This window comes from Phacochoerus africanus, chromosome 11 (assembly GCF_016906955.1).
Source record: "Phacochoerus africanus isolate WHEZ1 chromosome 11, ROS_Pafr_v1, whole genome shotgun sequence".
In the NCBI taxonomy this organism is placed as follows: domain Eukaryota; kingdom Metazoa; phylum Chordata; class Mammalia; order Artiodactyla; family Suidae; genus Phacochoerus; species Phacochoerus africanus.
This window is the reverse complement of record NC_062554.1, coordinates 92,505,954-92,519,710: the sequence shown is the minus strand read 5'-3', so window position 1 is coordinate 92,519,710 and position 13,757 is coordinate 92,505,954. Positions and strand designations below refer to the sequence as shown.

The 13,757-nt window shown below is 37.2% G+C and overlaps 1 protein-coding gene across 1 annotated transcript in view; it reads right to left on the bottom strand.

The window, feature by feature from the left end:
* The window catches only part of LOC125111160 (ATP-dependent translocase ABCB1), a 92,590-nt gene that overhangs the window by 54,425 nt on the left and 24,408 nt on the right, over positions 1–13,757 (bottom strand). Inside the window, exons 5-7 of the mRNA XM_047752999.1 lie at positions 12,659–12,710; positions 9,837–10,028; positions 9,264–9,435 (exon numbers count right to left, since the gene is read on the bottom strand). Coding sequence (XP_047608955.1) covers positions 9,264–9,435; positions 9,837–10,028; positions 12,659–12,710 — 416 coding nt within the window. The remainder of the gene's footprint in view (positions 1–9,263; positions 9,436–9,836; positions 10,029–12,658; positions 12,711–13,757) is intronic.

Genomic DNA, 13,757 nt, shown 5'->3' with positions numbered 1-13,757 from the left:
CCCCAAACTGTCTCCTTTGGAAACCATCAGTTTTTCAAAATCTGTGAGTCAGTATCTGTTCTGCAAAGAAGTTCATTCCATCCTTTTTTCAAAATCTGCCTTCTACTCATCTTTGGTCACGATGTCCTTTTTTTTTTTAATGTATATGTATATTCACTCTATAAGCCAGTTCCAATTTATTTTGGACTGAGATGGTCTGTAACAAATTAAAATATTTTTTTTCTCACTATACTCCATGGTCCTCATATATATAAATAAATCTGGGACTTTGGAGAGATTTTAGCCTTCATAAAAGGTGAATATCGTAAATATAGAAAAAAGGGCTGTACATTAATGAAACAGGGTGTGTACTCAACGTAACCACTGCTGATGGTACTCTGGTTCAGAAATGCCAACATAGGAGGCAGAAGAATGCAGAGGACCAAGCAGTGTGTGGTGACAGGACTTCAAGAAGTTTTCACATGTCTGGGAAACAGAGGTCCCCCTTTTTAAGATTTCAAATTAACTTTTTTTAAAAATTGAAGTATAGCTGATTAACAACATTGTGTTCATATCAGGTGTATAGCACTGTGAAGCAGAGTTCCCTTTGCTGGGGTTCCTGAGCAGCACATTCAGCTACCAGGGAGGTCTTTGTTTTATGGATGTTTCTTTGATCAGTGGTTCCTGAGCATTTGTTTCTTCTACGGAAGGGACAGTAATGGGTCCTTTTTATGCAGAGGGTCTCATTTATTCTTCTCCATTGCACAGTGAAGTAGGTATTGTTTTCCCCACTCAATACATGAGAAAATGAACGCATGAAGAGAACAAGTCATTTCCCAGTCAGTGAAATATCCAGAATTCAAGCTGAGTCCATATGGCTCCAAAGCATGAATTCACGGCCATCAGAGTCAATCTCTCTCCAAAACCAACTACTGACATGTGGACTCCTCTGGCATCCCAGAGGGCCTTGTGATAAAAATCAGATCAACTGTCATGGGGAAAGGATTAAGGTTATTATTTTTACCTGGAATGCCTGACTAGCCAACCATCTAACTAAATTTTACACACAAGCAATTCAAATAAAATTCTGAGAAAAGAGTATTACACTCTTCCAATAAATAATTTATAGCATTTGTGGACCCACTTCTATAGGTAAAACAGTTTATTCCTTCTTGTCATAAAAACTTCAAAGTTGTTTTTTTTTTTTTAATTTTAGTAGTGCATTTCTTCCTTTGCTATGCACCAAAGTAAAAGGAGCTATCAAAAATACAGGAACGGGTGGGTGAAGGCAAAAATATTAAGTATGTTCCATGTGCAGATATTTTGTTGTATGTACCTTCCTCTTCGGTACCCAAAGTAATAACCAGTGATACACTAGGCCTTCCTGACCTCTCAAAGTGACCTTCCTAGGGCTGCCTCACCACACTTGCCAGATTGGAGGCAACCAACAACAGGAAGACTCCAAAAATGTTTTTAATTAGGAGTTGCAAAACACGCTATTTTAACTTATTAAAATACAAAGCACAGAAGTTCCCACTATAGTTCAGTGGGTTAAGAACCCAATAGTCTCTTTGAGGATGCAGGTTTGATCCCTGACCTTGCTTAGTGGGTTAAGGATCCGGAATTGTTGCAAGCTGTGGTGTAGGTTGCAGATGTGGCTTGTAACCAGCGTGGCTGTGGCTGTGGTGTGGGCTGGCAGCTGCGGCTCTGATTGGACCCCTAGCCCAGGAACTTCCACATACCATAGGCATGGCCCTAAAAAGAAGAGGGAAAAAAAAAATCAAATACCATTCTGAGTGATTCAATAAACCTGGATCCTCTACAACTTTTATAATTATAAGCATATGCTTAGGCAAGACTATGATAGAATCTTCATTGTTTTGTATTGTTTTTTGTTTAGAAATTATGTCTGTTGAAAGAAAAAAAAAACTTCCAAAATATTCTCAGAGATATGAAAAGCCAAGTTTACTGCTCCTCTAATATAATTAGGATGGTGGTACTTGCATTATTACAATTACCCATATAAACTATGTAAAGCATCACTACATCATCCCTTCTTTCAATGACTGCTAATTTCTTAACAAAGCCTAATCGTGTTAGTGCATGTGAAATTGTTATTCCTCTAAGTTAAAAGTTAATATAGACAAATTTATATTGTTCAAACTAATATATTCAGAAGCAGTATTTTTGACCACTACAGATGTTTTAACCTTAATTGTCTCTTTTTTTTTCCAATCCTCAATATAGGGTTTTGATTTATTTTCTTTTGAGGTCATTTATATATGTTTTATTTTTTAAAACATTATTTTGAGATAATTTTAGATTCATATACAGATAATTGTAGATTCATATATTGTTTCCTACATTCACTGTATGTAGGAAACAATACAGTGAGATACCATATTGCCTTCATCTAGTGTTCCCCAAACAATTAACATCTTCAGAACTTCAGAACAGTATTCCAACCAGAAATTTAAGATTAATCCATCAATGTTATTCAAATTTATGAGGGTAAATATTTTCATAATATTCATTTTATTATTTTTAATGTCTGGGGGTTTGTAGTAATGTCTTTTTTTTTTTTTTTTGCCACCCCCACGGCATGCAGAAGTTCCTGGGACAGGGACAGGAACTGAACCCAGGCCACTGCAAGTACCCAGAGCCACAGCAATGACAAAAATGATCCTTAACCCTCTGAACCACCAGAAAACTTCTCTTTTGTTCTTGATATTATAATTTGCGTCTCCTTTTTATTTTTGTCAGTCTTGCTAACTTTATTTTTTTTGAAGAACCAGCTTACTCCTTCATTGATATTCTGTTATTTTCCTAATTTCAAGTTCACTGATTTCTGTTCTCATCCTAATTATTACCTTATTCTGTTTGGTTTGGCTGTATTTTGCTCTTCTTTTAGTTTCTTGAGGTAGGAACTTATTTTGACTGAGATTCTCATTTCTAATGTAGATATTTAATGCTATAAATTTCTCTCAATACTTCTTTAGCTGTATCCCAAATATTTTGATATTTTGTGCTTTTGTTTTCATTTAACTACATGTATTTTTTCCTTTGAAACTTCTTTTATAGTCCATGGATTATTTTTAAATGTATTATTTAGGATTACCCTGATGGCCTAGCAGTTAAGGATCTGGTGTTGTTACTGCTGTGGCTCAGGTTGGATCCCTGCCCCAGGAATTTCCATCTGTCACAGGCATGGCCAAAAAAAAAAAAAAGGTATTGTTTAATTCCCAGATGTTTAGAGATTTTTCTCATTGTTCTATTATTTGTTTCTAGTGGGATACCACTGTTGTCAGAAAAAACACACTTTATAGTTTCGATTATTTTACATTTGTTGAGGTTTACTTTATAGCCCAGGATATGATCTATACTGGTGAATGTTTAATGTGTATTCTGCTGCTGTTGGGTACAATGTTAATGAATGTCAGTTAGATCCTATTGGTTGATTGTTGGTCACATCTCCTAGAGTCTAGCTGATTTTCTGTCTAGTAATTCCATCAGTGCTAAGAGAAGATAATAAAATAATTGCAGTTTTTCAATTTCTCCCTTCACCTCATTCAGTTTTTAGTTCATGTATTTTGAGGCTGTGTTGTTTGGTGAATACATATTTACGATCATTATGTCTTCCTGGTGGAATGATCCCTTTTATTATCATGTAATGTTCCTCTTTTTTTGTAGCAATTTTTTTTCTTCTGAAGTTAATATTATCAGATATAAATACACCCATTCCTTAAAAAAATTTATGTTTGCATGGTGTATCTTTTTCCAACCTCTTACTTCCACTCGACCTATGCTATTGAATTTGAAGTTTCTTGTAAGCAGCAGAGTTTCTGGGTCATGGTTTTTTTTTAACCCACTCCACTATTTTTTTTTTTTTTAATAGCCACAGCTGTGGCATATGAAAGTTCTTGGGCTAGGGGTTGAATTGGAGCTGAAGCTGAGTGCAACCTCACAGCCATGGCAACACCAGATTTGAGCCACACCTGCAACCTAAGCAGCACCTTGTGACAACACAGGACTCTTAACCTACTAACTGAGGCCAGGGATTGAATCCACACCCTCACAGAGACTATGTTAGGTCCTTACCCAGTGAGCCACAATGGGAACGCCTACCAATCTTTCTTTTGACTGATACTTTTGAACTATTTACATTTAAGGTAATTAACATATTAGCAGTTAAGCCTACCATTTTGTTTTCTATTTATTTACTACTCTCACTCTGCTTCTCTTTTCTTGCCTTTCTGAGAGTTACTTAAGTTTTAGGATTCCATCTTGATTCATTCACAGTGTTTTTGAAGATATCTTTTTTGCTTAGGTTTCATAATGGTTGTTCTAGATACTATTCACATATGACTTATAAATATCCATTGGTATCAACATTTTACCATTTATAGTTTTTGGTTCAATCATTAAATATGATTTAGGAATCTCCTAAGGAAAAGGAAAAACCAGATTTCTGCTTTCTGTTGTTCTTTTTCCCTTTTAATATGCCTTTTATCATTTTCCTTCTGTCTGAAAAACTTCAGTATGCTTGCAAAAAATTCTTCAGTTTTCTATGATCTAAGAATATCTTTGTTTCCTAATCACTAGTAAGAAATAGTTTTACCATAGTGTACACAGATGACAGTTCTTTTCTTAAGCACTTGAGAAATACTACCTACTTCCTTGTGACCATCATGATTTCAAATGAGAAATATACTGTCAGACAAAGTGGTCCTCCCTACAGGCAATCTGTCATTTGCTTTCTCGCTGATGTCAAGATTTTTTTGACTTGTTTTTAATAGTTTAATTATGATGTGCCTTATCAGAGGTTTTATATACATGATTTTTTTCCCATTATAGCTGGTTTACAGTGTTTCGTCAATTTTCTACTGTACAGCATGGTGATCCAGTTACACATACATGTATACATCCTTTTTTTTTTTTTTTTCACATTATCACGCTCCATCCTAAGTGACCAGACATAGTTCCACTCTTGGGCATGTATCAGGACAAAACTTTGCTTTAAAATGACACATGCACCCACATGTTCATTGCAGCACTATTCAAAATAGCTAAGACATGGAAACAACCCAAATGTCCACTGAAAGATGATTGGATTAGGAAGATGTAGTATATATACACAACGGAATACTACTCAGCCATAAAAAAGAACAAAATAATGCTATTTGCAACAACATGGATGAAACTAGAGACTCTCACACTGAGTGAAGAAAGTCAGAAAGAGAAAGAAAAATACTGTATGATAGCACTTACATCAGAGGTTCTTATTGGAGTTTATTCTGTTTAGAGTTAGCTCAGCATCTTGGATATGAAGGTTGGTTTTTCACAAACCTTGGAAGTTTTCAGCCATGATTTATTCCAATACTGCTTCAGCCTCACTTGTCTCCTTTCTTCTGGCACTCTGATGGTAAAAAATGTTCTGTCTTTTGTTATTGTCCCATAGGTCTCTGAGGCTCTTTATATTTTCTCTGATTCAGGAAGGGTGAATTATATTGTTCTATTTGCAGGTCTACTGATTCTCTCCTGTCATCTCTCAACAAAATTAAGCCCATTCATTATGACTTTTATTTCTGTTGTATCTTCCAGTTCTCTAATTTCATTTTGTCCTTTCTTCATAATTTTTTTCTGCTGTATTTTACACATTTGCCAAGTTTTGATGCTTACAACAGGTTGAACATATTTTATCATCATTCCAAAGTATGCATTACTCTTTTCATTACTTTTTTTTTTTTTTGGCTTTGTAGGTCCGAACCTGCAGCACATGGAGGTTCCCAGGCTAGGGATCGAATAGGAGTTACAGCTGCCAGCCTATGCCACAGCCATAGCAATGCCAGATCTTAGCACTGTCTGTGACCTACACCACAGCCTGCAGCAATGCCAGATCCTTAACCCATGGAGCAAGGCCAGGGATCGAACCTGCAACCTCATAGTTCCTAGTCGGATTCGTTTCTGCTGCGCCGCAACAGGAACTCCCACTCTTTTCATTACTTTCATCACCTCTTGGAAAATAATACTGCTATTTAATTTGTGAATTTCCTTTTTTAAAAATAAATTTTATTGGACTATAGTGGATTTAGAAAGTTGTGTTAGTTTCAGGTGTACAGCAAAGTAAATCAGTTATACATATACATATATCTGTTCTTTTTCAGATTCTTTTCCCATACAGGTTATTACATAGTATTAAGTAGATTACCTCATACTACTCATTAGGTCCCTGTTACCTAGCTATTTTACATGCAGTAGTGTGTATAAGTCAATCCCAAACTCCGAATTTATCCCTCCTACCCTGCATTTCCCCTTTGGTAACCATGAATTTGGTTTCAAAATCTGGAGTCTGTTTCTGTTTTGTGAGTTCTTTTATATAATTTTTTGTTAGATTTCACATATTAGTGATCTCATATGACATTTGTCTTTCTCTGACTTACTTCATTTAGTATGATAATACCTAAGTCCATCCACGTTGCTACAAATGGCATGGTTTCATTCGTTTTATGGCTGAGTAATATTCCATTGTGTATATGTACCACATCTTCTTTATCCAATCCTCTGTTCGTGGACATTAAGGTTGCTTCCATATCTTGGCTATTACACATAGGGCCAAAATCAACATTGGTTTGCATGTAACTTTTCAAATTATGGTTTTCTCTGGATATGTGTCTATGAGTAAGATTGCTAGATAATACGGTAGTTCTATATGTAGTTTTTTAATAAACCTCCATAGTGGTTTTACCAATTTGCATTCCCACCAACAGTGTAGGAGGGTTCCCTTTTCTCCACACCCTCTCCAAAATTTTTGATGATTGCCATTCTGACTGGTGTGAGTTAATACCTCAATGCAGTTTTGATTTGCATTTCTGCAGTGCTGAACATCTTTTCATGTGTTTTGGCCATCTGTATGTCTTCTTTGGAGAAATGTCTATTTTAATCTTCTGCTCACATTTCAATTAGGTTTTTTTGATACTGAGCTGCCATAACTTCTTTTTCATCGATATTTTCTATTTTCTTTTGTTGCATTAGAACTTGTAACTGATTAGTGAAGCATTTTTGTGATTACTGTTCCAAAATCCACGCCAAGTAATTCTAACATATGAATTATCTCAGCATTTGGTCAGTTGTTTTCTTCCTTCAGTCAAGCTGTGATTTTCTTGGTACTTGGTATCACAAATGACACTTTATTATAACCTGGATACTTTGTCTATTGTGTTAGGAGAGTCTGGGTTCTATTCAAATCTTCTTCTTTAGCAAGAAGTTACCCTGTTTGGATTTAGTATGCAATTCTTGACCGATTTTTATGAGCTGTGGTTCCAGTAACAGTTTTATATTCTGAGTCTTTGTGGTATTATTTTCATCAGCATGGTTGATCTAGAGTTGCTGGGGCTCCTCCCAGCCCTTGCTTTTGCTACCTGAGGGAGTGGAAGTGGTTTCTTAAGCTTGGACCACAAGGTTATCTCTAGTAGGGCAGGATATGGTGGTTTCCCTACCTGTGCCCTCTTGCTGACACAGACCCTGGTGCAAAAGTCAAAAGAGGCTTCCTGGAGTAGGAAGCTTGCTGGGACTGTGTCCCTTTCTGCTCTGCCCTCTTGCCCCAGGTGTCTCTGGGTTAGAGATGAGAGCCTCAGGCTCACAGGGACACAGCAGCTTCCTGAACGGGGCCACATCTCTTTTTTAACAGGGCTGATGACCAGATAATTTAAGAAATTTGTTTGAAATCATACCATAAGTTTATGGCAGAGTGAATTAAAACTTAGGTTTCCACCAAGAAAGTAGACTTGAAGCACACATACAACTTACCAAAAAAAAAAAGGTAATTACATGAGATGATGGGAATGTTAGCTTGACTGTGTAATCATTTCACAAAGTATATGCGTACCAAAACATCACGTTGTGTACTTTAAATATATACAATTTGCCAATTAAACTTTGATAAAAATGAAAAACAAAAACAAAAAAAAAAACACTTAGGTTTCCAACAATAAGCCTAAGGCACCATTTATTAAATAAACAGTATGTGAAGCAATGCATGTTTAATTATTAAAAGATGCACTCACTAGGTTTTTCCCTAACGTAACTAGAATAAACATCAATACATTTTAAAACAGGTTTTTCCACAAATACTGATATGAACAGGCTACCGACTTGCTTAATACTCTAGTAAACAGAAAAATCAATTAACACAAAAGCTTTTGCCACATATTTCAGCAGATTGATTCAGAGGTGCAATTTAGCCACCAAGAACACCATTTAAACACTGTTGATCTCAGCAACAAATTAACAGAGTCCTCACAACTTCAACTTTTCTTCCTCTGTTAAATGAGATAATAGCCACACTTCAGAAAGGTTAAGTATTTGCCTGACACAATAGATGCTCCAAAATGGCTGTTATTGTTTGCAGTAATGAAACAATACCCATCCTACAGGATTAAATTTTTAAAACTTACTAACTCTACTTCAATTTTAAAAAAGCTTTTTAAGCCCCATTTATTTTGTGTCAGGCTTGGCTTTGGTTGTCTCACCATTATTTTACATCTTTTTTTTTTTTTTTGCCACGTAAAATTGTAGTGCTTTCTCTAGCTTCTCTTTTTTTCTAAGAACTTACATACCGGGTCGATCTCTCCACCACTATCCATACGTCCATCAAATCTGTCTCAAATTAACCCCATGCTCAGTCTCGAAAGAGAAAGGTCTATGTGTGGAGGTGGAAGGCCATTTGCAGTGCTTTGCCTCCATGACTGGGAGGTTTAGGATTGATGTGCATATGGGACCAAAAAAGATCTCTTTTTTAAAAATGATTTTCACTCCGGCAGATTTAAGTATGTATAAACACAGAACCATTCCTAACACTGACTAAACTGTTCAGTCAATTTACAAATTAACTACAATCTACAAAAACATTAAAATCAATAATTGAATGAATGAGACATTGAACTTGAAGTTCTACTTGGAAACATGCAATTGTCTCTCAGGGGACACAGCTCTTCAAGAGCAGAGTATGCTTTTTATATAAAGGCAGAGAATGAGATGAAGCTACTCCTCTCTTTCTCATCCCTTCCCCAAATAACTGCAGAGCCCAGCACAGCACAGAGTCTCGGTAGGTAGAGGAGTCAGTGAAATTGCATCTCATTCCCACTGATGCTGAACAGAAGATTCAAGACCAAGTATCAAGTCTAGAGTCAGGGTCATCATGTGACAAAAACAGCCTCCACTGTGGGAAATGGTAAGAGGGGTGTTTCAAGAGGCGGAGACAGTCTGCATCCACAGGTTTCACCTACCTTTGCCCAGATAGCAGCTGACAGACCAAGAACAGGACTGATGGCCAGAATCACTAGAGTCAGCTTCCAACCACGTGTAAATCCTACTATAAAACCAGTGAAGAACGTTGCTATTGACTGAAAGAACATTCCAATTTTGTCACCAACTCCTTCATTAATTTTGGAGACGTCACTAAAAGAACAGAGTTAGAAATAAACATCAGGATTGTGAACACAGAACTTTTTTTCCTGAATCCAGTCATGTTGCTTGTTTGCCTTTCAGCATGAAGTAAACACATTTACATGTAGGATTTGCTCAGAAATTTGCTCAGGAAGTATCATGTTGCTGCTTTGATGCCCACTCCCAGAGGATACCTTGAGTCTGGCAAATCCAACCCCAAATTCAGTGCCCTCATGCCCTGCCAGGGTTCTGGGTACAAAAACATGCATAAGACATGGTGGCAGCTCAGAAGCAATCTGGTTTCATAACTGCTTCTGAGTGATACACTGACAGCTCCTAGCAGATGAGATGACATCACCTTCATTCTATTAAGATGAAGCACGTCTGAGGTCAACGCAAACCCAGGTACTTACTCTGTGAGCCGGGTGTTAAGCTCCCCAACATCATGCACATCAAACCAGCCTATCTCCTGCCGCATGATAGCATGAAAAAACTGTTTTCTGATTTTGTATATCTGTCTTCCGGCTGCCAGGCACCAGAACGAAACCTGGATATAAGCGGCAATAAGCACACCAGCACCAATGCCACAGTAATAATAGGCGTACCTGAAAAACAATAAGAACACTACACAGGCTCTGCTTTCTCACTGATGCCCTCTTTTCCCCAGCAGACCACTAGTCCTGGCTTTTTCAGTTATCTGGCTATTGTGCCTTCCTTAACAATGTGAATTGATGGTCAGTATCCACCTGTGGCTGCCCTGTTATAATGTGACACTGAAAAGCATGGTTTCAGGAGTTTCTGCTGTGGTGCAGTAGGTTAAGAATCTGACCAAAGAGGCTCAGGTTGTTATGGAGGCATGGGTTTGCTCCCTGGCCCAGCACAGTTGGTTAAAAGATCCCGCATTGCCACAGCTGTGGCTCAGGTTCAGTACTTGGCCCAGGAACTTCCATATGACACATGCAGATATTAAAAAAAAAAAAAAAAATGTGGTTTCTCTCTTGGCTCAAAACCCAGCTCTTCATTTAAATGTGTTTTGTAAACTTAGGCAAGCTGCTTAAAATTTCTATTTTATTTTATTTTTTTGTCTTTGTCTTTTCAGGGCCGCACCCATGGCATATGGCCATTCCCAGGCTAGGGGTCTAATCAGAGCTGTTGCTGCCAGCCTATACCACAGCCAAAACAACGCCAGATCCTTAACCCACTGAGTGAGGCCAGGGATCAAACCCGCAACCTCATGGTTCCTAGTCAGATTCGTTTCTGCTGCGCCAGGACAGGAACTCCTTTTAAACTTTCTAAGCCTCAGTTTTCTAATTGGTAAAATGGAGATAAGAACTGTAACACAATAAGGTGTAAATACATTTGGGCCCATACTCAGCATACAGTTTGCACCCAGAGATGGCCAGTTACCGTGAAAGACTTGTGTGGTGCCTTGAAGCATCCCAGCATCGGTAAGATCTACCACTGTTATCCCATGTTCTTGAGTTACTGTATCCTCCCTATCAGCTGATGGGCACTTGCAATGGTTTCTGCAGACATTAGAGTGGAAAATAGTGCTAGCATTTGCCAGAAAGTGGAACCAAGAGATGGAAATAGTCCCTTAGCCTTTTGGGCTATTAATCTGGCAGACCGCAGACGCCAAAAGACAACTGAAAATAAAAAGTAATTTTATATGACATGCCCAAGTTATCCTGAAGTGCTTCATGAGTTAAATAGTAGTCCTTCTAGTTTAAAATTCTAAGCATAAAAAACATGAGTATGTCTAAAGCCAGATCCTTGATCACCTAAAAAGGCTAGATTTATATTTCCTCATCTAAGTCTTCATACTGAAAAAAAGCAAAGAGTTCTTATGTTTCACTAAGCCATTACTTTTTAGGGAAAAAGAAACATTCTAAAAAAGAAAATACAGGATTCCAACCTTCCCAGTCTTAATTATTCGCTACGTGCCACCTTCAAACAAAAATGCTTGTATGAACCATACAGAAACTATAAAAGTGGCTGATGTCAACATTCACAACTTAGTAAACCCAGCAGGATACATGGTAAGTATACATTTGGTAATTCACCACGTATTTATGAGAGAAGATGTAATTAAAATACGAAATTTTAGTTACTAGATAATCAATACTTATTATCCAAGTGTTAATGATACATCAGAGATAGTTAAAATTTAACAAGTAGAATTCATGCTTTGAGAATGAGTTATTGTGCTATGAATCAGCTGAGGTTTACTCAAAATACATTTATATCTAAGCATTTATAAAATGATATGACATTGTTTTTCATAAATTTTTTTTAAAATGCCTCTCTGTAGGAATATTTGGAGGTACTGGCTTCTCATCTTTTAAAATGTGGTCAAATGTCTCTATTTTCTTCAAATCCATGAGAATATTTATAAGATAATGTAGAATCATTATCTTCTGAATCACCAACTTTTACCTTTGGACATGTTTTATAAACTGTTCTGAGGGCAAACTTTAAGTAAATCATTAATGAAAGCCTCCCAAGATGAGATAAGGTTAGAAAGACTATATTTATTCTGGGATGTTTTATTTAATTGTTTAGAATTAGAAAAAAAAATCTTGTTAACTGATCTCATCATATCATGACTGAAAATATATAGGAAGCAAACTAATAATTACAAAACCACTGCAAATAATGTGATTCTTAATTTAGTTGCATTTTAAAAGGCTACTTTGAATTCCTCTAATTTCCTTGTAGATGATATTCTATATTTACAAATGCATACATCAGTCCAAACCAGACTTAACTTTAGCACATTTTATACAGTAAAATATATTCTTAAAGAAAACTACCAAAAAAAAAAAATTCTACATACTGTCCACCTAGAAAACTAAAAATGACGATGCTCTCAAAATTTTGAATCTTTACTACAGTAATGCAAAAAAAATTTTTTTTATCTTTTTAGGGCCGCAACCATGGCATATGGAAGTTCCCAGGCTAGGGGTGGAATCAGAGCTGCAGCTGCTGGCCTACGCCACAGCCACAGCCATACCAGATCCAAGGAGAGTCTACGACCTACACCACAGATCACGGCAACACCAGATCCTTAACCCACTGTGCAAGGCCAGGGATCCAACCTGCATCCTCGTAGATGCCAGTCAGGTTTGTTTCTACTGAGCCACAATGGGAACTCCGATAAAACAAAATTTTAAACATTGCTACAATTGGATTGAAACAGAAAAACTTAGCAACAATAAGGAAAATGTCTACTTACACTGTCATTTTCTCCTCCAGTGTGGTGATGTTATCTGAGCAATTCACACAATCTAGATCAACCACAAACATACACCATTAAGTCTCTTTGTCCTCCATTAAAAACAAGTATATGGAGTTCCCCTTGTAGCTCAGCAGTAACGAATTCAACTAGTACCATGAGGACGCAGGTTCGATCCCTGGCCCTACTCTGTGGATTAAGGATCCAGCATTGCCATGAGCTGTAGGGTAGGTCGCAGACTAGACTCCGATCTGGCGTTGCTGTGGCTGTGGCATAGGCTGACAGCTACAGCTCCTATTAGACCCCTAGCCTGGGAACTTCCATATGACACAGGTGTGGCCCTAAAAAGACATATATGCATACATACATATATACATACGTATATACATAAGTAACAGAAACAAGCTCACAGACTTCAAAACCAATCTTATGGTTTACCATAGGTGAAGTCATGGGGAGTCAGGGAAGAATTGGGAGATGAGAATAACATATACACACTAATGTATAAAATAGATCATTAACGAGATCCTACTGTATAGCCCAAGAAAATCTACTCAATAGTTTGTAGTAATGTACATCGGAAAAAAAGAATGGATATATTAATATGTATGATTGATTCACTTTGCTCTACACTACTATTTTCAGTCACCTACACCCCAATAAAACTAAATTTAAAAAAAAAACAGAGAATACTCTCCGGCCCAGAGATTCTTCTCTCATCTATGAGCCTCTCACAAAACTCTTATTCTTAGGCATTTTTCCAGAAAACCAAAACTTTCAAGCTGAAACGATGTTAGAGATGGTAGAGTCCAACAACATTTTTTTCCCCCTTTTTTGCTGCTCCACAGCATAGGGAGTTCCCAGGCCAGGGATCAGACCCAATCGGAAGCCTTGGGCCAAGCCACAGCTGCATCAATGCTGGATCTTTAACCTACTGTGCCAGACCGGGGATTGAACCCACATTCCAAGTCACTGCCAATTCTGTTGCACCACAGTGGGAAGTCCAAATCCAATAACTTTTTACTTGAATGGATCTCAAAGGGTTACTACCCAGACCGATATCTGAAAGAAGAATGTGGGGAAAGTATCTAAAAATTCA